The sequence below is a fragment of the Macaca fascicularis genome, chromosome 7 (genome assembly GCF_037993035.2).
Source record: "Macaca fascicularis isolate 582-1 chromosome 7, T2T-MFA8v1.1".
Lineage (NCBI taxonomy): Eukaryota > Metazoa > Chordata > Mammalia > Primates > Cercopithecidae > Macaca > Macaca fascicularis.
In genome coordinates, this window is record NC_088381.1 from 33,959,153 (window position 1) to 33,983,473 (window position 24,321).

General features: G+C 46.1%; 1 protein-coding gene across 11 annotated transcripts in view; it reads left to right on the forward strand.

Annotated features, from left to right (window-relative positions):
• Positions 1–24,321, forward strand: part of CGNL1 (cingulin like 1) — a 176,124-nt gene that overhangs the window by 122,911 nt on the left and 28,892 nt on the right. For 8 of the 11 annotated variants that reach the window (XM_065547962.2, XM_045395519.3, XM_065547964.2 and 5 more), the window contains exons 9-10: positions 21,084–21,290; positions 22,700–22,804. In XM_065547962.2, the coding sequence (XP_065404034.1) occupies positions 21,084–21,290; positions 22,700–22,804 (312 nt within the window). The remainder of the gene's footprint in view (positions 1–21,083; positions 21,291–22,699; positions 22,805–24,321) is intronic. The other 3 variants (XM_065547965.2, XM_073995886.1, XM_073995888.1) reach the window with 1 other exon arrangement.

Genomic DNA, 24,321 nt, shown 5'->3' on the forward strand with positions numbered 1-24,321 from the left:
TTTCTTATGAAAGCATAACTTTGGAAGCACATAAAGCAACTAATTGACAAGAAAAATGAAAGCATATTTCCAGAAGGCCAAGAATGTCTTGGCAATCCAGATAAATGCTGTTTGTAAAAGCAAAACTGATAACCAGGAATGACTGTGGAATGGAGCCTCATGAAGTCCGAGATAAGATAAATGAGTGAAAGGCAGGAGGAGGGAGGTGTGTGTTTCCAGGGAAAATGTTCACAGGGTTATTCTAAAGCTCAGTTAGAAAGGCTTACCAAGGCGACAAATACGTTAAAAAAAAAACAACCCAAACAGCCTTAGTTCCTTCCTTGTAGGGCCTTAAAACCAAAACGTGACTATTTCTAAGAAAATCATGATAATTTTTAACAGAATTACCTACTGAGAAGATCAGGAGTTGTGCTTGACCTGATATTTGGGTCGAGCCCTGCCTTCTACACTAGGGGTCCCCAACCCCCAGGCCATGGACCGGTATAGGTCTGTGACCTGTTAGGGACCAGGAGCATGAACCCTATTATGAACTGTGCATGCAGGGCTCTAGGTGGCATTCTCGTTATGAGAATCTATAGTAACTAATGCCTGATGATCTCAGATGGAATGGTTTAATCCTGAAACCATCCCTCCCCTCAACGCCTCCGTCCATGGAAAAATTGTCTTCTACGAAACTGGTCCCTGGTGCCAAAAAGGTTGGGGACTGCTGCTCTACTCCATTCCAAGTCTGTCTTGGAATGATCAAGAAAGAGGTTGGTGGCCTTTAGCTAGTGGTTGGGGTGGTAGGCGGTTTATTGTAGTGGATGAGAGCGTGAGCCCCGGAGTCAGACTCACATCGAACCCTGGCTATGTGCCTTGAGTCAGGCCACTTCACTGGTTGGAGCCCCTGTTTCCTAATCAATACAATGAGGATAATTACAGAGCCCAGCACACAGAGCACAGAGAGGGTGAAATGAGCCCGTACATTCAAGACTTGGTAGCACAGTGTCTGGCCACCAACAGGTGCTGATAGACTCAGAGAGGGGAGAAGGGCCAGGGGCCAGGCACGGCAACTAGTCTGTGGTTGCTGAGTCCGGCCGTGCTGAGAAGGGTGGCAGTTGCATCCCTGTTCTGTGGAAGCAGCGCTTCAGCAATCCAAACAGAGCAGCAGACCCCAGGAATGGGAGTCTGACACCCCCGAGGCCCCACATTCTACTGTGTTTGGTGGTATGGGGATGGCTGGGGAGTGATATCCCAGTTGGTGCAGGTCCAAGGATCTTCTGGCAGGTCCCTGTAAGTGCCTGGTGCATCTGGTGACTTCAAACAAAGGGCACCAGTAACAGCGTTGGTCCAACAGGAAAGAAGGCCTTTGGCAAGAGGGCCTCTTTGTTTGCTTCTGTGTGTGTGCACCTTGTCTGCCCTGACAGGCGGAACTCACTTGTTTGTTTTGTGGAACAAAGAACAGGCCTGGTTAGATTGGAGTGGGAACCGGGGGCAGGTGGGGGGAGCAGGGTGGGGCAGGTGGTGGCAGGGTTCCTGTTGTGACAGCATACTCCAGGAGAAGCATCTGGCATGCGTCTCTTGGCCTCAGCAGGGGGAAAAGAATAAAGACACATTCTCATGCTTCAACTTTGATCCCGCGAAGTAAAAGTCCGCAGACAAGGGTCTTGAGTGGCCTGAACCTCTTCACTCTCGGCTTCTTATTTAGCATAAATAGGAAAATTATTGGAGCTAGCTGCTTACCACAGAATGAGGTGAAAGAGAGGGCTACGGCTTCCAGAAATGTAACAATTCCACAGGAATGGAGGGTGTGGGTGGGCCAGGCAGAGGGGCAGGTCCTGCAGAATCTGGAAACGGTGGCTTCACCTCAGGCCACAGGAGCCGAGCATGTGTGCCGTGCAGTGGAGATGCGGGCTTGCACCCTTGCACACACAGGCAGCGGCCCGTAGGAGTCCTGCAGGGAAGAAGCCCAGCCATTGTACAGGGAGGCATTTCCTTCTCACATGAGTGGACACTTCCATTTTCCTGGTGCCCACCATGGTGTGCTAAGAAGAGTGTAAAAGACATTCTCTGTACCCTTGAGGATCAGAGGCGGGGATGGTCTAGATAAAAAACAGAACCGAGCAGAAAGCAGCCGGCCTTAGTGGGGTTCCACACTGTGACATGTGCTGTTTTCTTCCACCTGCACTGCCTTTCCCTTCCCTCTGTGTGTGGCACCAGGACTCTGCAGCTTCACCCGTCTCACCCAAGTAGAGTTAAGGCTCTCTTACCTCCTCTTCGTAGCACTGGGTTCCTGTCTCCACTATAAATACATAGTCTTGTGTTGTGCTTTCTTTTTTCACATCAGTTGCTCATACTTATGTTGATTGTTGAAACTTTTTTTTTTTTTTTTTGGAGACAGGGTCTCACCCTGTTGCTCAGGCTAGAGTGCAGTAGCTTGATCATGGCTCACTGCAGCCTCAATCTCCTGGGCTCAAGTGATTCTCCCACCTCAGCCTCCCAACGAGCTGGGACTACAGGCGTGTACCACCATGCCCAGCGAATTCTTTGTACGTTTTGTAATGACAGGGTTTTGCCATGTTGCTCAGGCTGGTCTCAAACCCTTGGGCTTAAGTGATCCATCCACCTTGGCCTCTCAAAGTGCTGGGATTACAGGTATGAGTCCCACACTATTAAGCCTATGAGCAAAAATGGATGCATGCTGTCTATCCTAAAAAGTTTACAGTCTAGTAGAAGAGAACATAAGAAAAAAATCATGCAAGTAAATAAAAATTGTACCCATGATAAGGCCTATGGAAGAGAGGGGCTAGGATTTGACCTCATTTGGGTGGTCAGGGACCATTTCCTTGAGGAGGTGAGGATTGGTAGAGAGGAGGCAGAGTCTTCAGGCAGACGTGCAGAGGCCCCTGGGGTGGGAGGAAGTATGGTACAGGAGGAATTTTTTTTTTTTTTTAAAGCCAGTAGAAGGATGGGGTGGGTGAGGAGGAGGAGTGTGGCATGAGATGGGGCTGGAAGGGTAGGTAGACGATATAGACATTGGGGACTGAATTAAGGAGGTTCATTGTTTATTTTTGCTTTTATCCTTAAGAGCACAAGAAGGCCACTGAAGCATTTGGTAGAGGGTGACATGACCTGATTTGGGCCTCAAAATAATTTCTCCTGCCCCAGTGTGTGGGGATGGATTGGAAAGGGCAGAAGAGGGGATGTGGGCAGACCAGCTTGGAGGGTCTTGCTGTTGCCCGGGAAGGAAACATTGGCAACTTGGAGTTGCATGGCAGTGGTAGAGGTGGAGAAAGGAAGGAAGAGCTGAGATAAACTTGGGAGCTCATGAAATAAAGGTAATGGCTTTTTGGTGTTTTTTTTTTTTTTTTTTTTTGAGACAGGGTCTCTCTGTGTCCCGCAGGCTGGTGATGTGATCTCAGCTCACTGCAACCTCTGGCTTCCAGGTTCAAGTGATTCTCCTGCCTCAGCCTCCCGAGTAGCTGGGATTACATGCCTGTGCCACCACACCTGGCTAATTTTTGTATTTTTAGTACAGATAGGGTTTCACCATATTGGCCAGGCTGGTCTCAAACTCCTGACCTCAAGTGATCTGCCTGCCTTGGCCTCCCAAAGTGCTGGGATTACAGGCATGAGCCACCATACCTGGTCTAAATGGCTTTTCTTATTATGTAACTTCTCAGAGCCTTTAATATGTGGGTTAATGTAAATTGTGATTCACTGAGAAAGGCCTTGACCATCAGAATTTTCCACAATATGACCAGGCTACAAATCTTTTTTCAAAGAATCTTCCACAATACTTTTATTCCATAGCATACTGCTGGGGAAATACTGCGTTATATAATTGCTTCTTTTTGGGGTACTTTCCACAGAGAGTTGTAGATACTATACCAAGGTCTGTAATTAGAAATGGGTCTGACCCAGTACGAAGAGGAATGTGTCTGACACAGGGTTTGAGTTGAAGCCTTGGGCAGATCAGACGGAATAGGTAGATTGAATTCAGTTTAGGAAGGTTTTGGAGGCCAGGCTGAGGGGAGTTTGGATGCATTTTGCCGTGTGTCGGGAGTCGTTCCGGGCTCTGAGCTGTGTCATGGCGGAAGTGCCATCTTGGCTAGGTCATTCTGGAAGATACCTGGTAAACGGGGTGGGTGGTGAGGTGTGTATTGGAGTTGGGCAGCCTGGCTTTCTAGCAGTGAGTGGATGAGAACCCGGGCGTGGGGAGTGGGAATGGAGAGTGCATCTTTGGGGTTGAGAAGGAAGTGTGAGATGTTTTCCTTCACACCCTTTTTTTTGGTGGGTGGCCACTGGCAGCAGCTGAAAACGTGAGAGGCTCTTCTATGTTTTTCTGAGGCCAGATAAGCATAAGGATGCCTTGGAGCCCGTGGGTTCCCACGCAGCACTGGCAGAGAAGCCGCGTGTTGGCAAGGGCGCTGCCATTGTCAGGGAGTGGGAGAGGAATTAGGTTAATAGATGAAGCCTGAGGAAAGGGTTAAGTTGGCATCAAGGCCGTCAACTTCCCGCCGTGGCTGAGATTTCACTGTGTGACTTTGAACAGGCCACTTAACCTCTCCAGGCCCCAGTTTGCTCATCTGGAAAATGAGAGGCTAGAACAAACGTCAGGCCCCTCCTGAGCTGGAATTCCAGCCGTCTTGGGGAACTGAACATTGTTAATTAGGGCAATCATTTATCAGGGTCAGCAAGAGCCTGTGCTCCCAGAGAACTATCAATTTTGTGAAAAATTTAGATTGAGAATGGAGACTTTGGGAAAAAAAAAAAAGTGTAGAGTGTTCAGTTCACACATTCCTCTGAAATTCAGGCATGTTTTCTGAGGCAAAGATGTAACAAAGTGAGGCCGACTTTAGCCAGGACAGATTTTTTAGTAACGCAAAGGTAGACAGCATCCTAATGAATGAATCTGCTAACTGAATGCTTATTTTAGGAACAGAGGGTGCTAACATTTTATTTTTATGTGGGGTGTTTGCAAGTTGAAGGAATTTTCTCATAGAGACATTGTTATGAATTGAGGCTAGGTTCTCAGGTCAGCTAACAATAGTTGATTTAGCCCATGACACCACTAAAATAGTGTGTATTAACTATAAAATACAGAATGCATGTGTGGTGGGGGAATGTGTGTGTATGCTTGGGGAGTATCACTGGGTATTAAAAAAATACCTAGGCACATAAAAACCTCTGTCAAACTGATTAATTCAGTAAGCTTGGATTGTGAGTGTGCTGGGTGCCAGGTGCTGGGCTGGGCACAGAGTGAGATGAAGGCCCTGTCTGGCAGGGCTCCTGGTCTGGTTTTCAGCCTGTGGGCTCTCAAGTCCAGCTGCCTGCGTTGGCTTCTGGCTCTGCTGCTTATACCTGTGAGCACCTAAGCAAGTGACTTACCTCTCAGTACCTCAGTTTCCTCACTTAGAAGCAAAGGATTATAATAGTAGTGCCTCCCTCAGGGGGAAACCGACGAGAATTCAATGAGATGACTCATGGAAAGCACATAGCCGGTGTCTGGCATAGACTGAGCACTCAGTAAATCTAGTGATGCCTGCCTAGCCAGAGCCCTGTCCTCAGGGGATGCAACCAACAACTCACCTGAGGCCTACGTGGGGAGTTAGGCTTCTCGTCCAGTTCACCAGGCATAGCCTGGCACGGGATGGGGTGAGAGGTGGAGACAGGGTATTGGCCATAGTGGGAGAGAAGAAGTGGGGAGTGGGAGGAGGCTAAAGGAAAAGGGTGTTGTCTGATTTTTTCCCCAGAAGTCAAGGTACAACTTACCAGCAAAGGGGATGGGGTTGGGGCAAGGGGTGACCTCTAGGAGCCATCTGAGAACTGCACGGGAGCCAGAGGGTTATTGGAGGCACCTAGATGGGGAGGAAAGAGGAAAGGGACTGGCAGCTAAGGAAGAGATGGGAGCAGGAGTGGGACCCCAGCAGCAGTGCCCTGACTGCCCCCATGGATCCCGCAGTGGCACTCACAGAGGGGAGGTTCTGGGAAGGGTCCCGTGGGTGTCTGCATGTCTAGAGGTGGCGGGGACTATCTTTGGTTGGTAGTCTTTAGTTCAAGCCCCAGGTTTTATCTCCAGCCTCTGTGTGGGGTCTGACTCTTCTGTTCTCTGGGAGACTGTTCAGGAGCCTAGAGCAGTTGGTAATCAGGATGCTGATAGGCCCAATTTGCAGGGAGCGTTGTTTTGATTTTGGCCCCCATGCTTTGAGAGAAGACTTGGTACAACCTGCCGGTAAGTGAGGAAGGACCTTGGACAGTTTAGCCTAAGAGGAAAAGAAAGATGGATGGTATGAGGGTGGGCTTAAGTGTTTGAAAGGCTCTCATTTGGAAGAAGGTCTCACTAAACCATCCTTGGTTGGTCTCAGTGATATTGTAGGAATGCAAACGTCAGCTCAGTGTGAAGGAGAAGTTTCCGTGCCTGAGAGCTGTGGGAAAATGGAAAGGCTTGTTTTGAGAGGCAGTGTGTTTCCAGCCCCCAGAGCAGAGACTGAATGGCTGCTTATCTTCCAGAGATAGCAGGGAAAGTGGAAGGAAGTGTTGGAAATTCAAATGAGGGTTTCAACCTGAGAAAGTTGGTGTCTCAAATAATGCTGATGCTCTGTGACGTTATGAATGGGTAAGATGAATGAAATACAGGCCTGTTTTAATTTATCTGGAGAAATGGAAACTTTGGTAGGTCAGAGAGAGGAAATAACCTTCATCTGCCGTGCGGTTAATTGCAGAGATGGCTATGACCTTAGAGACCTTAGACCAGTGTGCTCATGAGCCTGTCTTCAACCAGTGATTACTTAGATTTCACTTATGAACATGTTGAACTCACTCTGGGACTTTAAAGTCTTTAAAAATGGCACTGTACCTTGTTCAACTTGTACATTCAGTGACTGTAGACGATCAGTGGAGGGTACTTCAATCCTTAACTGGATTCTCTTCTGTGACATTTTATAGTCATGGGAATGAGACTTGGGGAAGTTGTGGCTGCCTCAGGTCACACAGACCGACCCAGGGGCTGCCCTGGGACCAAGACACCCACTCCTGCTCAGCCTCCAGTGTTCCTTCTATTTAGGCCACTTTCAGAGGTCCCAGTGCAGTTGGGATACGTCAGTACCAGGCATAGCATTTCATTAAGCTACCGCCTAAGGATGCACAGTGTGGGATGCTTTTAGTGTGTGACCAGGGATTTTGTGGCATATGGCAGATTTTCCTAGATGTGAAGTCTGTTACTCTGCAGAGCCTCACTGTAACACCGTTAATTGTCAAAGCCAGGGCCAGGCGGGGACTGCCAGGCCCTCCAGATCCTCAACAGTAGGTCATTCGGAGCCTTGGCAGGGGACATCCCCCTACTTCTGATGAGCTGGCCCCGGGGATGGGCCACGTCTCTTGGTTATGTAACTCATACCCAAGAGGGCTTCTCAAAATCACAAGTCACCTGGGTAGATGTGGGTATCTTAGGGGTTAGGCTGGGGTCCCCAAGGTGAGAGTACCCTGGCAGATGCAGTGCTTATGGTCCTGTAAATGACAGCAGATGACTTGGCTAGGGGTGGAGGGAGTGGGACTCTCATCGGATAGGTCCTGGAGGGCAACCTGAAGCTCAGAGTGGACCAGTTGAGGACTGGGCCCCCGATGTGTGTGGGGCAGGTGTTGCAGCTTCATCAGCCTGCAGTGTTCCAGGGCTCGCTCAGGGCAGGCTGGGTAAAGGCTTGGAGTGGAAGGGGTGTGTATTAGTCTGTTTTCATGCTGCTGATTAACACATACCCAAGACTGGGAAGAAAAAGAGGTTTAGTTGGACTTACAGTTCCACATGGCTGGAGAGGCCTCACAATTGTGGTGGGAGGCAAAAGGCACATCTTACATGGCGGCAGCAAGAGAAAATGAGGCAGACACAAAAGCAGAAACCCCTAATAAACCCATCAGATCTCGTGAGACTAGTTCACTATCACGAGACTAGTACGGGATAGACCGGCCCCCATGATTCAATTACCTTCCCCTGGGTCCCTCCCACAACATGCGGGAATTCTGGGAGATACAATTCAAGATGAGTTTGGTAGGGACACAGCCAAATCATATCAGGGTGGTATGGGGTATTCACGGTTATTTTTTTTTTTTTATTTTTTTATTTTTTTTGAGACGGAGTCTCGCTCTGTCACCCAGGCTGGAGTGCAGTGGCAGGATCTCAGCTCACTGCAAGCTCCGCCTCCCGGGTTCACGCCATTCTCCTGCCTCAGCCTCCCGAGTAGCTGGGGACTACAGGCGCCTGCCACCTCGCCCGGCTAAGTTTTTTTGTATTTTTAGTAGAGACGGGGTTTCACTGTGTTACCCAGGATGGTCTCGATCTCCTGACCTCGTGATCCGCCCGTCTCGGCCTCCCAAAGTGCTGGGATTACAGGCTTGAGCCACCGCGCCCGGCGGTATTCACGGTTATTGAGCAGTTGCCCCTGCGCCCTGCCTGGCGTTGCGCTGAGTACTTCCTTAGATACTCTCACACTGGGAGTGGCATAGCATTGCTCTTCCAGTTTACAGAGCAGGAAACAGAGCCTCCGGGTTCACTGCTGGTCATTGACAAAAGCAGGACGATGATGATAATGATGACGAGGGTTAGCAGAATCACTCCTGTCTACTCAGTGCACAGTGCACGCCTGGCCACATGCTATGTATTTTACACATGTTATATTTCATCCTCACCGCCATCCTGTATGTTAGGTGCTATCATTGCCCTTTCAAAGTGGAGGCGATTACAGCTCAATATAAGGTAATTGACGGGCTCAGAGTTGCATGGTTGGTGGGCAGCTGAGCCAGGATTTAAACTCAAGTCTGTCTGACTCTGGGAGCCTGGGCTCTTTCCTTGCTACAGCCCCACTTGTCCTTGGGGCTGAAGCTTGTGATGAACGCCAGGTTTTGTTTTTAATGGATGTGAGCTGGGTGGGTTGAATCTGCAAGTATAATAGTAGGTCTTTATGTGATGTGATAGGCTAGATGATGCTGCAATCATAAACAGCCTCCAAAGCTCTATAGCTTCACGAAGAAAAGCTTATTTCTTGCTCATGCTACACATCCAATCATGGCAGGGTTGGAGTTAGTTGCTTTATTCCTGAGTCCCTGGGGGACCCAGGTGTTGGCGATCTCTGCAGTGGGGTAGGAGGAGGATATGGTAAATCACTAATGGGCTCTTGGAACTTGTACCTGGACATGACACATGCCACTTCTCGCATTTTCTTGGCCAAAGCTAGTCACATGGCCACTCCTGACTTCAAGGGGGCAGGAAAGCAGATTGATGTGCCTGGAGGAGAGAAGAACTGGAAATATTAGGTGAACAGCGCTAATGATCCCCACAGTGATTCATGGGGCCTGTTTGGTCAGCACCCCAAGATGGCTCCTTTTTAAAACAGATGAGGGCTGGCCCTAGAGCAGTCCTGGGGAAGGTCTTAGATTAGACTTGGTTACTCCATCCCTCCCCCTCTGTCTGTCCCAGCTTTTTTGAGGGAGGGAGTGACATTTTATTCTCCATTCAGAAAAGGAGGGACTGAGTGAGTCTTGCCAACAGCATGGCTGGGAAACAATTGCTCTAGGAGGATGAGGGCCAAAAAGTCACCACACCTCCTTCAAGGCCTCTGTATAGACGGAAATCTGTGATTTATGCTCTGTAACTTCTGGGTGGTACACAGTAATTCCTTCCTGGACACTGTTTGCTGTCTATACAGCGACTCTTCCTTTGACATTTGGCCCCATTATCTTTCATTTTCCATGATCCGTGCCCTGAATGGATCCATTAACGCCACCCTGTTTTTAAGAAAGCTGAGCTGCGATTTGGAGAAGTTGTTACTTGCACAAAAACCTCAGTGTGATCAGGTGACTATACCAGGATCAGGACGTTTCTATTCTGGCCCTGTTCCCCTTGCCAGTCAGTTAGAGCCAGCTGTTGACCCGGGTAGCCTGGCCTGCAAGGAGGAACCAGGGGAACGTGGGCTTTGTAGGAGCCTGGTCTGCTCAGCTCTGTCTCAGGGAACAGCCTACTACTTTAAAGGAGGAAGTAATAAAGGTCACTCTTGTCAGGTGTCTTAACCCTGTGGGTACCAGAGTCAGCCTAAACACTTGTAGCAGTCTTGGCCCAGGCTCTTGCCTACTGAGGCCGTGTCCTTTTCTTTCTCCAGTCCCTGCTTAGTATCGCTCCGGTGGCCATGGAAGTGTGGGGCAAAGAGAAAAGTTGACAGCTTTCTACATGGAAATTTGGTCTTGTTTGGGGCTGCAAGGAGGCACTAATGAGAAGCGTCATTGGATTGAAAGTTCTTGGCCTCAGCATTTGTATTTAAGTTCTGAAAATGGCCTGATTTCTGTAATTCAGGATTGACTCTTTCAGCATTTATGGATATATGGTAGCAGCAAAATGGGGAAGCTGAAGGACCCGTTTTCACAAATAACAAGACTTCTGGGCAGGGGTGCAGGGCAGAACTGTGGACCGGAGTAGGGCCTGTGAGCTTCCAGATTGAGCCTTTGGCAGCTTGTTTATCTTCTTTCTTCAAAAATCCTGTTGAACCTGTTGGACATGTGTGTGCTGACAGCAAGCTGATTTGTAATCATTTGTAAAGCCATGTGGTCTGTCTGTGACAGCGCTCTAACTGGGAGTCTAACCCTTGCGTTTACCCGGCTCTCATCCCCCAATATTTTCCAAGTGACGCAGAGCGCTGGAAACAGGGCATTGTCTGGGTGGAGTCCCTTCCTCCAGCCAGCAGCTCCTTGAAGGCGAACGGCACTGCAGGGGCATGTTGGGTTCTATAAACAGAACTTTTACATGCTGGTCACAAGGTTAGCTTAGACTGTGGCTCTCATGGTGAGGGAAATGGTGTCTTAGAAATATGATGTAAGGCTCTTTGTATCTCCTGGAAACTGGGGAACATTTTGTAAGAATTTTTCTAAGGAGTGGTGTTAAAAAAATAAAGCAAAGGCACAATGGAAGGTCTAAGGCTGTGTTTCAGAGAAACACATTTTTCCTCAAGCTGCTGCCCCCATTTGGAAGAGCCTGGTAGCAACTAGCAGAGGTCACAAGCAAGGAGTCAGAGCCGGGTTCAAGTCCTGGGTGTGTGACTTTTGTCTACCTAACCTTAAGGTATTGCGGTCATTGACTGAGGTCTTAACTGTGTGTCTGAAACATTGCTAGGTGCTTTGCATAATGTCTCAATTCATTTTTAGAATAACGAGAAAACTGAAGTTTCAACAAGACCAAGCAGGACCAGTTCAGCTCTGCTGACTCCAAGGCCTGCACTCTTTTTGTTTTCTTTTGTTTTTATGAAGATAACATTCATATAACACAAAATTCATTTTAAACATTTTACAGTGTGCACTGCAGTGGTTTTTATATATTCACAATTTGGGTAACCACCACCACTATCTAATTCTAGAACATTTTCATCACCCCAAATAAAGCCCCTTTCATCTGAATTCCCCCTTTCTCTCATCCTTTGGCAACCGCTCGTCTACTTTCTGTCTGTATGGATTTGCCTATTCTGGACATTTTGTATAAACAGAACAAGACCTGAACTATGGAACATGTTGTGTTTCGGGAAAATCAAATCACTTAACTGCTCCACGTCTATTTAGTTGCAGTGTATTGTGGTCACAGGTATTTTAATTTCCATCTCGGGTATCTCTGTAGGTTTACTGTGTGTCAAATGCATTCTGTGAGCAAATGTGAGGATTTTATTGTCGAAACTTTGTCTTGGACCTATATCTTCATTACAGGCCACTCTGAGAGGGAATCTTAACTAGTTTTTTAAAGGGAAGCATGTTGACTTATTTCCTAAGGACATTATGAAGAAAACCAGAGACATTTTTAACCTATGTAGTCACTGAGTTGCTATAGGAAAAACTGGGTAATTGAATATGATTAAAAGGGAGTATCTTTTAGGTTGTTCTGTAAGCAAGAAAATTGCCACCAGGGCGACAAAAACACAGGATGTAAATAAAATCTTCGTTAAGCAAGGTATATGTAAACTCCCCGAGTATGGCAGGTTAGTGACCATAAGGAGAGAATGGCCCTCACCTCTAGATGCTGTGGCAGGGACATTGTTACAGATGATCTGGTTTAAATGGCAGCATTTGAAAATAAAATGTAAACATGAGGCAGTAGGAGTAAAACCTCCAGTATTCTTAGCTCATTGAATTCCAGGACTGCCTAATGCTGCGTGAATTCTTCAAGTTCATTCTAGAATCCCAGACTGTTAGAGCTGGCCAGGACATTGAAACGAGAGTGACTGACCCTTTTGTGTTGCAGAGGGGGAAAGGGAAGGCAGATGGAAGTTAATCTATTGTCATCATACGTGAATTGTTAGCGGGGTCTGGTCTAGAATTCACACCTTTTAACAAAAAGAAATTGAATATTGATCTGTACAATTTTTCGCATTGGAATCAACTCTTCCTTGGAAATATTTGGGACCTGGGTGATGAACACCCTCTACTTCTTTGCCACTTCCTTTGCCACATTTATTTCCATCTCTCCCATGCACTATTTGTTTGCATCCCCCCGCCACACACAAACAAAAAGAGCTTATCACTGTATAACCAACTGAGTTCTGAACTGTAGATATGTTGGCAGAGATTGGTGTTGGCAATTTTGATAAATACAGTGAGAGAAAATTTGGAAACTCTGATGTTCTTCTTGGAGCATGGGATTTAAAAATATTTTGCAATGGCTCAACCCCATCTTGCCCAAAAAATGGTAAGTAGGCAAATCAAAAAGGAGGAAGGAAGGAACCCATCACTTTACATTACTAAAAGAATTTCAACTTTTTAAAGATTTGTATCTCTTTCTTTTTTGATTTTCTGATCTGTTTAAGTATTACCGATTATACCTTCTTTAAGGATGTGAACTGAATTCAGAGGGGGCAAGAGCTTGCAGAAGGAAGGTTGCAATGTGAGCTGGCTGCAAAGCCTGCAGTAGTGCACAAGCCACCTGACGTCGAATCCCAGGCACTGAGAGTCCTACCAGGAAGCATAAAGGATTTGACCAGTTAGGAGCTCAGCTCAAATCTCTGCAGGAAGGTCCTGAGAACTGAGAAGGGTCCCATCAGCCTAGACCTCACAGCTCAAAGGGGTATCCACAGACCAGCATCATTGGCATCACCTGGGAGCTTGTTAGAAATGCAGAGTCCTGGGTCCCACTCCAGAATTCCTGAGTCAGAATGAGCGTTTTAATGAGATCTCTAGGTAATTCATTAAAATTTGAGAAGCCCAAGATTAGAGACCTTATGCCAAGGAAATTAACAAATGATTGGGAGAAGGGATGAAGTATGCTAGTTAAGACTAAAATATATGCTGTTTCGGTACCTGAATAGTTGACTTTTGTTCATTTGAGGGGGAAGCTGAAGACACAATACAGGGAACTTGGTTCCTAACACTCTCAGAGTGAGGAAGGGATGCATTATTGTGACCCAGGCCCTTACTGTGCAAATGAAAGCAGACGTCCACAGCCATGGTGGTGAGAAGACAGTAATTTCCCAGCAGATGAGCTGACCTAGGGGACGCTTCTAGTACCTCTCAGCTGGGAGCCTGCAGCCCCAACACACTGGGGCGTGGGGGTGGCCAGCGAGATGGAACTGACACCAACATTCCATTCTCTGGATGCCCCGGCCTCCACGCCTCAGCTGTTTTCACTCATTCAGCAAAAAAGAGAGACAGAAAGGAAACAAAAGCCGGCTGTGGCAGAGGCCGTGTTAATTAGTAAAACCTGATATGTCTGTGTATTGGGTCGGCACTAGGACAAGCAGGAGGCCCTCGCCCTGTGTGGTGACTTGTTGTCCATCAGAAGTGAGCCTATCCAAGGTGTCGGGTCCGTGTTCCTACAGTGAGCACTCCTCAGCTTCCTGAGTCAGGCAGAACATGCAGATGGGGCCATTTATGGTGCCATGGGGGGTTTTGTGCTCATCTTCTGTGGCTCCAGGGGCCAGTGTGAACACTTCTAAATGTGGGTGTTAACCCATGAAAATGTGGAAAATGTGCCAGCCTGCAGGCAGGTGATTATTTGCAATGAATGGCGGTATGGCAAAGACTGGGATTTCACTCTCTTGCGTATGTGTGATACAATTGTTATATTTCTTTTTTCCTTCTTTTAAAATTGGTAATTGGAGCATATGGCTAAAAGTCAAGTATTTTTAAAGTAATGGAAATTTAGCAATTCAGCATGTTGAAGCATGCTGTTTGGCTGTTTTAGAAGAATGTTTTTCTTAGATGCCATCAGTTTACCACACCACCCTTGACTGGGAAATGGGGCTAAGATTTTAATAAATTAGGCAACCAAGAAACCCGACTTACCTTTGAAATAAGATGGGTGTCATCTTCTTTGTGCAGTGCAGTCCCCCTGGAAGGACTAGTAGAAGACCTCAGTTCTCTGTTTTGAGAAGTCTAGGCTTGATTTTTTTAGCTGGTAAAAAACGTGCAGGTAGTGGCCTGAAGCCAAGTGTGACGATTTGGAACCACAGCTGGTAAGCTGTGTGAAGTCTTCCCTTTTGGGAAGCAGATGTGAGTTTAGTTGGCCTAGCAGTAATAACAAGGGCTACCACAAGAGCTGTCATCCCCTTTAACTAGATATTTACAATAATGTACGAGGTGGGCAATTCATCCCCCTTCTTCAGATGGAAAACAAAGGCTCTGTGAGGCCAGGCCCGGTGGAAGGTCCAGCAAGAGGCACAGCCTGGGTGTGGATCTGATCTGGCTGACTCCAGAGCCTTTGCTGTTTCCTCTAAACAGATAGAGAAGCATTTTTAGAAGTATAAATGAGAATTCCATTCTTGAGGCGATTTATGTCTGTGTTCCTCAGGATGGGACATGCGTCTGTGTGCTGGGTGGGCAAGGAGGAGAGTGCTTGGCAAAGTCACAGGATAAAAGTGACGCCACTTCCTGGAATACCAAGAACACAGTATCCTTAATGTAAAAAGAGACATAGTAGAATGAAAAATGCTATGGTGTTGGATGCAAAATTTAGATTCATTTGTAATGGAAAAACCCAAGCCTTGAAAGCGGTTCTTTGCAGTCCCTTGGATGTCTCTCATCACCCCACACGGGACTCCTTTGCCTTAGGGTTGCTGGAGTGGAAAAGTTGGGGAGGCACTCGTGTAGTTGCAAGTCCTGGGCCATCTGGGCCTTTTCCACTCTCCCAGCTATATGTGGTGAAAAGGAATTGCTTAACTATGTAAACCGGCGTGGGAGAGTTGGCGCTGTGCTCTGTTTGTACAGCTGCTCCTGGGCCTCCGGCTCCGCTATCTTTCATGGCCCAGAAGTACCCATGAAAAGACAAAGGAAGGGTTTCTAGAGGCTGGAGGAGGTGAGAACTTGGCCGAGGAGGTGGGTTGTTCTCTGAGTTCCTGAGACCATTGATGGTCAGTCTTTTAAAAGAAAATGTATATTTATATTAAAAAATTGTAACACATGTTGAATTTCCATAGTTCAAAATTTAAAAATTACCAGAGGGTTTGCAATTGAAAACTTCCTTCTGCTGTTTTCCACACAGCCCCAGTTTCCTTCCTCATAGCCAGTCACTGTTACCAGTTTCTTGTGTAGGCAAGTAAATACATCTTTATCCCTCCTTACCTTCTTTTTATACACACAGAAGCTTGCCATGTCTACTAATTGGTCTCTTGCTTTTTCCTCACTTTCTTGTTCTTTTTTTTCTCCCAGCTGCACAAGATACCATTGACCTGATGTAACTTATTTAACTAGTACCTAATTGGCCTTTAGTAGTATGCAATCTTTTGCTATTAAAGTGCTGCAATGAATAATCTCATTTATATGTCATTTTGCACACACGTGGGATAAAATGAGAGACAATAAGTTTCTGGGTCAAAGGAAATGTACATTGTCATTTTGATAGATACTACCAAATTGCCGTCCAGGAGCCTCATACCAGTTTATAGCCCCACCAACAGTCGATGAGAATATGTTTCCTCACATTACACACCCTGTGTTATTAAACCTTTTGACGTGGCTGCCTCATAGCTGAAAAAATAATCTTGGTGTAATTTTTAGTGATGATCCAACCTTGAAAAATGGTAGAAAATGGCACAGTTTTGTTACTTTTGCCTTCGTGGTGATGAATCTGATGTGGTGTTTCCAACTTTTTGGAGTGGCAGAGGAATCGACTACCTATACAAGTGAATAATAGTTAAAGTATTAAGATGCAAATCCATATAATTCTTTTAAAAGCAGACATCACATAGGTGGTGTGATATAGCCAAATGAATTATTAAAAACTGTGTGCTTTTTGGTTTTATTTATGTTGGTGCTTCCTCTCTAATATTGTTATGACATATAGGACGTGGGATCAGAGAATCGTAGAAACATAACGCCAGCAACTTTAATGACTTCAGCAGTACTTGCCCCCAGGGACCTTCCACCTGAGTTGCTCTTTACCAGCTCTGTCTTGGTGCAGTTCTGCTGCCTTTGCCACATCCATGAGACACAAAGTCTCATCTGGAAAAGATGATACATGGATGCAAGCATCAGAGCACTTCAGAGTTGGGAGAACTTTGAAGGTCCTCTCCGCCGTGTTTCTTTTCTTCACTGGGAAGTCATGGAGAGGAACTTACGTGTAGTACTTGCCTTGAACAAAAGGATAGGATTTTTGTTTTAGATTCCATGACTACTGCAGGTGAATTAGGTATGGTTTCAGGAAGGGAGAGTTTCTTCTATGGGCTTTATATAGTGAGCTGGGTGTGTGGGGGTGCAGGAGCATGAAAATGGGAGAGGACTTTTGGGAAGATTTGCTAACACAGGCTCATGTTACATTATTTGTAAACATAATGTGAAGACATAGAGAAAAACATAGTATCACTTTACAAATAATGAAAAAAAAGGACTAAGTGTCTCAATACACACAAGGTCTGCTAGAGTCATACTCAGGCCATGCCACTGAAAGTTAGGATTGGAATAAATCCCTGCCAGCCATAAGCTGAGTGAAGAACTTGCATGCCAAGTTCTAAACATCACAATTCAGTCCAGGTTCCCTTATCTAACATGCTAAGGTGCTAGTTAGGCCCCAATCCAGGTTAAACCAGGTCTGTTATTCAGTATCCTCATTCTTCCTGAGATTTCTGGGTGAATCAAAGGGTGCTGACCACACATGTAAGTGTTCTTTGCTTTACTGAAAGCTTTGGGCAGATGGTCTTGAGCCTCTTCTTCCCCTCTCTGACATCTCAGCAAACCTCCAGACCACTGGGGTAAATGCATCATTTCTCTCCACCATCCCTACTCCAGCCCCAGGTTTCCCTTAACTTTTGTTTACCTTTTTTTTTTTTTAATAGCTATATTAAGATATAATTCATATAGCATATAATTCATATAATTCAACTATTGAAAGTGTACAATTCAGTGGTATTAGTATGTTCACACAGTTGTACAACCATCACCACAGTCAATGTTAGAACATTTTCATCACCCCTAAAAAGAAATTCTATCCCCATTAGCAGTCACTCCTGGCCCCTTCCCCATATCCCTCCCTGTAGCAGCCCTGGGCTATCACTAATCTATTTTCTGTCTCCGTAGATTTGCTATTCCATACTTTCATATAAATGTCAATATGGGTTTGTGTGTGTGTGTGTGTGTGTGATTGGCTTCTTTAGGATAATATTTTCAAAGTTCATCCATGTTGTGGCGTGTATCAGTATTTCATTCCTTTGAATGGCCAAATAATATTCCATTGTATGGATATGCCACATTTTGTTTACCCATTCACTGTTTGATGGATATTTAGATTGCTTCCACTTATTGGATACTGTGAATAATGCTGCTATAAACATTCATGTACAAGTTTTTATGTGGATATATGTTTTTTCTGTTTTTCTTTTCTCTTTTTCTTTTCTTTTTTTTTTGAAATGGAGTCTCACTCTTGTCACCCAGGCTGGAGTGCAATGGCGTGATCTTGGCTCACTGCAACCTCTGCCTCCTGGGTTCAAGTGATTCTCCTGCCTCAGCCTCCCAAGTAGCTGGGATTACAGGCACCCACTACCACACCCGGCTATTTTTTTGTATTTTTGTTAGAGACAGGGTTTCACTATGTTGGCCAGGCTGGTCTCAAACTCCTGACCTCAGGTAATCTGTCCACCTCCCAAAGTGCTGGGATTATAGGTGTGAGCCACTGTGCCTGGCCCCTTATTTTTATTTCTCTTAGCTATATACCAAGGAGTAAAATTGCCAGGTCGTACCATAACTCTGTGTAACATTTTGAGGAGCTGGCAAACTGTTTTCTAAAGTAGCTGCACCATTTTACATTCCTACTAGCAATGTATAAGGGGTCTAATTCCTCTAAATTCTCCCCAATACTTGTTATTATCTGTCTTTTTTGTTATAGCTAGCCTAGTAGATGTGAAGTGGTATCGCATTATGGGTTTAATTTGCATTTCCCTAATGACTAATGACGTTGAATATGTTTTCATATGCTTATTGGATTTTGTATATTGTTCAGATCCTTTCCCCATTATTATTATTATTATTATTATTATTATTATTTTGAGATGGAGTCTTGCTCTGTCACCCAAGCTGGAGTGCAATGGTCCCATCTCGGCTCACTGCAACCTCTGCCTCCGGAGTTCAAGCAATTCTCTTGCCTCAGCATCCCAAATAGCTGGGATTACAGTTGTGCGCCACCACACCTGGCTGATTTTTGTATTTTTAGTAGAAATGGGGTTTTATCATGTTGGCCAGGCTGGCCTTGAACTTCTGACCACAAATGATCCGCCCACCTGGGCCTCTTGAAGTGCAGAGATTATAGGCATGACCCACCGCGCCTGGCCCCCATTTTTAAAATGGGGTTTTAAGTCTTTTTATTACTGGGTTAAAGAATCATTTATATATTCTGGATATGAGTCCTTTATTAGATATATGACTTGTACTTCCTCTAATTCTGACGGTTGTCTTTTGACTTTCTTGGTGGCATCGTTTGCAGCACAAAAGTTTTAAATTTTGAAGAAGCTTAATTTATCTGTTCGTTCTTTTGTCACTTGTACTTTTGGTGTTGTAGCTAAGTAGCCTTTGCCTAACCCACGGTCACAAATATTTGTTCCTGTGTTTAAAGAGTTTTATAGTTTTAGATCCTACATTTGGGCCTATGATCCATTTGAGCTAATTTTTGCGTATGGTATGAGGAAGAGGTCTAACTTCATTCTTTTTCATGTGGATATCCAACTGTCGTGGCACCATTTGTCAAAGGCTGTTCTTTCCCCCACTGAATTGTCTTGGCACCCTTGTTGAAAAGCAGTTGGCTATAAATGTAGGGGTTTATTTCTGAACTCCCAATTCTGTTTCATTGATTTCTATGCCTACCCTCATGCCAGTACTGCCCTGTCTTGATAACTGTAACTTTGTCTCACATGTTAATGGGAGAGTTTGGGCAGAAATGGGCAATCTAGACTTTTGCTTTCCCTGGTCTGACCAGTTACTGGATTCTTTAGATCCTTCCTCAAGTTTTCAACCACACTTCGTTTCTTCTCTGTGTATCTTTGTGACATGTCCCCTTGCTGGTTTCGTTAGGAGATGATATCCTGATAGACCTGAGAAATTCCAGCTGTCTGACACCTTAGTTTTCTCCTAGCAATGCCAGCTAACTTCATTCTAACTCAGTTGCTTGGCTCTGATGGGCTTTCTCTGTTGTATAGAATTAAACATTTGGGCCATGAAATGATGCTCTGGTTCCTGAAACTCTCTAACTGGTTAGGTTCAGCAGAATAAGCTTACTATACTACTAAGAGATGTAAAGATCTTTCCATAAAGTCTATACAAGTGAGCAATTCTAGCAGATACTTCTCCCACGTGGGCTGTGATACAGACTTTCAAAGCCTAACCTTGTCCTCCCTGGGCCTTTCTTTTACTGCAGGCGTCTGTAGCATTGTGTTGTAGGCATAAGATTTGCTGATATTGGCATCTTTGTAGTAGTGGAGAAATGGAGGACAGGCAAGAGATCTGCCTGGAGAGGTGGAACGCTGGGCAGGACAAGTGTTAACTCACTTCTTTAACATCACTTCAAATTGCTAAACCGAAGAATACAAAGCCCCTGTGACCTCTGGAATCAACAATAACCACCCTGAGACTGTCATTCCTTTCTGTTGTGAATTGTGTGCAGCATACCTAGAGCTTACACTATGAACTGTATCCTAATTTAAGCTAATTTAAATTTCTCTTTTCTGTTGGACATGAAAAAACCTGTACTCCGAAGCTGCCCTTCCTCAAGAGCTTCTATGAAAGAGCCTGGGCCGGGCGCGGTGGCTCACGCCTGTAATCCCAGCACTTTGGGAGGCTGAGGCGGGCGGATCAGGAGGTCAGGAGATCGCGACCATCCTGGTTAACATGGTGAAACCCCGTCTGTACTAAAAATACAAAAAAATTAGCCAGGCGTGGTGGCGGGCACCTGTAGTCCCAGCTACTTGGGAGGCTGAGGCAGGAGAATGGCGTGATCAAGGCGGAGCTTGCAGTGAGCCAAGATTGCGCCACTGCACTCCAGCCTGGGCCAAAGAGCGAGACTCCGTCTAAAAAAAAAAGACCCTGCCCATGCAAATGGGACAGGGAAGTGGGCATGTCAGAAAGCGAGGGTTATGAAGACAGGTTCTGGATTCAGTCTGCCTGAATGTAACTCCTCCTAAGTGATCTTGGACAAGTTACTTAAACTATCCAAGTGTCAGTTTCCTCATATTTAAGATGGTGATAAGAATAGCACCCACCTTCTGGAATTGTTAAAAGGTTGAAATCCCATGTAAGGATCTTAACACAGGCAAGGGTTGGCAAACTTTTTCTTTCTAAAAAGAGCCAGAGAGTCAACATTTTATTCTTTGTGACACTGTAGGCTTTGGGGTTTCCGTTGCAGCCACTTGGGTCCTGCTGTTGTAGCTTGAAAGCAGCCACAGACAATGTGCAAATGGACGGGCGTGGCTATGTTCCAATAACACTGCACTTTTCAAAACAGGTGGAGGGCTGGGTTGGACCTGTAGGCTGCTGTTTGCTGACCCCTGGCTCAGCACAGGGCCTGGCTGAGTGGGCACAATGGGTTTTTCATAAATGCCAGCTGTTCTCCCAGCTTGGGGACAGCTCTTTGACACCGGTCTCCTTGTTCATTTGCTCTGTGTTTTTAACAGAATGTCGAGGTCTTGGCCAGCAGGAGCAACACTTCAGAGCAAGACCAGGCAGGGACCGAAATGCGCGTGAAGCTTCTGCAGGAGGAGAATGAGAAGCTGCAGGGAAGAAGTGAAGAGCTGGAGCAGAGAGTTGCTCAGCTTCAAAGGCAGATCGAGGACCTCAAAGGCGATGAAGCCAAGGCGAAGGAAACGCTGAAGAAGTACGAGGTGAGGCTCGCTGGGCCCAGACCCAGCTTTGGCAGCTGCTGCTCCTTCTTTCCTGCGTAATTGATTTCAAAAGTGGGGAAGGGATTTATTGTCATAATTTAGTTGGAAAGGTCAAGGCAATAGTGAATACATCCTCTCTGTAAGCCATTTCTCTGTTACCCCGGGAGTGGCATGACAGGGAGGCCTGGGAACAGGGAGGGTGAGGTCAGGTGGGAACACAGGTCTAGGCACAGGAATCCCCATGCACCCAGATACCAGACACACCCAGCCTTCCATGGCTTCGCATAGGCCTCTACCTGAAAAGGCTGTCTTAACACCACCATTAGACTGATTCTCACTCAAGACTATGTATTCTTTTTTAACTCATAGTTGATGTTTTTGAAGTGACACTGATTTTAACAAGCCAGTGACCTGGTTGGCCAGACCTCTAGAGTGGGAAGCTGGGAGTGAGAGTTGACACACTCTCAGCAGTAGGAAAGGCAGCTGACAGTGAAGGAGGAGATACACGTGGTCACTGCCTTTGTCTGTCCTGTGCTGCTGTCGTGGAATACCACATTGGGATAATTAAGGAAAAATAGAAATGTATTTCTCACAATTCTGGAGATAGGGAGGCTAATATTAAGATACCAGCCTCTAGCGAGGGCTGTCCTTCTGTGTCGCGGTGTGAATGGCATCACATGGCAGAAGGGCAGAGGTGGAGTGGGGAACTGACTGGCCAAAGGGGGCCACACTTGTCCATTGACCAGGAACCTACTCCTGTCATGACAGCTTGAGCCCATTCAGAAGGGCAGAGCCCTCATGGCCTCATCACCCGGTAAAGGTTCTACCTTTTCATACCATTACAATGGTAATTAAACCTCCAACATATACATATGCTTTTTGGGGGACGCATTCAAACCATAGCAGTCATCCATCAGGACCACCTGGGTACCTTTTATAAAACTCTCTGTGTGGGGTCCATTCAATACCTGCTGTTTTCAGATCTCCAAGAATAAGACCGGATATTTGTATTTAAAAAAAAAAAAAAAATTACCCCAGCTGGGCATGGTGGCTCATGCCTGTAATTCCAGCTACTTGGGAGGCTGAGAGGTGGGAGGGAGGATCACTTGAGCCCAGGAGTTCATGACCAGCCTGAGCAATATAGTGAGACCCTGTCTCTAAAAAATAAAAAATAAAAAATCACTCGAGATAATGTGGATGTTCACACCTGGCTAAGAACTGGAACTGCAGACAGGCATACACATCCAAGAACACAGCTGTCGTGTGCCACCTTGGGTCCGTGACAGGCGCGTTGTGACTGTAGCCACTGCCACGTCATGGGTGTCTTCGACGTTCATTTAATTCCACTGAGTCAGTTTCATAGGTACAGCATACATCTAAGTGCACACTGACCCAGTGTTTCGTTGTAGGGAGAAATACGACAATTAGAGGAGGCCCTTGTGCAGGCCAGAAGGGAAGAAAAAGAAGCTGTGTCAGCCAGGAGGGCCCTAGAGAATGAACTGGAGGCTGCTCAGGTAAACACCAAGGGCTGTTGTCGTTACTCCCTCAAGAAGAATGCACAGAGACGCAATACCACAGGGGCGTGCGGAGATTGTCCTTGGCCCTTTCTTTTCAGGTAGCTCCCTTTCACCCATAATAACCACTCAGTCATTTGAAGTATCTGTCTAGACCAGCAGTTCCCAACTGGGGGGGTTTGGTCATACCTGAAGACAGTTTTGGTTGTCACAACTGGGGAGATGCTACCGGTGTCTCGTGGGTAGAAAACAGGGATAGGGATGCTATTAAATATCCTATGAAGCACAGGACAGCGCCCAGTACAAAGAATGATCGGGTCCCAAATGTCAGTAATGCCAAGGCGGAGAGACCTCGGTTTAGACGTTAAAGAGCTTGACAGCTTTCCAAAGATAAAATACAAGTTGTGTGAGAAGGCTGGCAGGACTGGCCCCCGAGGCGGTGTGGAGTCTGCTTTCTGGCAGAAGGCAATTTCCCTTCTCCTCTGGGCAAATGCACGCTATAGAGCACAGTCCTTCGGGATGGGTATTCTGAGAGGCAGGCGGAGGTCATTTCCTTGAAACTGGATAGCTATCGCCATTCCACATCAGTAAGTTCTTAGAACATTAGATTTTCCCATTTGAAGTACATTCTCAAGACAGGCCTGTCCTGCCGTTCTGATTGACTTTGCACAGTGACCTCAGGGTGATGGAGGTGTGTCCTCCTCCTGTTGGCTCTCGGGATGCTGCTTAAGTATCTCAGGTGGGTTTCTGAGGAGGTGGAAGCCAGTGTTTTTGAGAGTTGTCTAAGAGGAAGGTTGTTAAAGTTTTCCATTCAGGACCCACTTGTAGTCAGGGATAGGTGAAGTGGGGGCATTAAAAGTGTTAAGAGCCGAGTCAGGTTCAGATTTGTAAATGCCTAGTTGCAGCTTTCCTGAAGAGTACTCAGCCTCATCTCCTAGAGTATAGAGGAGAGGAAGGATCCCCACAGGTCAGCCTAGCTTAGGGACTCTCCCCCAGAATCAGAAGTCTGTGCCTTCTCCTCCTCTTCGGACAAAACTTGTGTTTGCATATAGTAAAGTCCCAATTCAATGTCTGACTGCCTTCACTTTGGATTTTTTTTATTTCTTTAAATCTAGATCTTCATTACAAAATCTTGTGGGGTTGATTTTGTGTGGATGGCACTTGTGCTGTGCTGCTGTTTAAAGCTTAGGTTGGTTCCTGTTACCCAAGCCAGCTGCCAGAGTGTGGGGCTTAAATTTGTGGGCTGGTTGAGGGGCAGGAAGAAAGGAAACACATTTGTGCTCTATAGGAATAAACATCTGGACCTTCTGGGTATGTCCACACCAAGTCCCAGGTGCAGCTGTGGGTCTCTCAGAACTTTTCCTTTGGTCAAATAGGAACTTTTCGCACATATGGAAGTCGTTCCCCAGTTGGGAATCTGCGCTCAGAGTGAATTCAGTGCACAGAACAGATGATGGCCTTGGGGCCTGAAGATGTTAATGTAATCCCCACCCACCCCCACCTCCGGATCTCTAGCC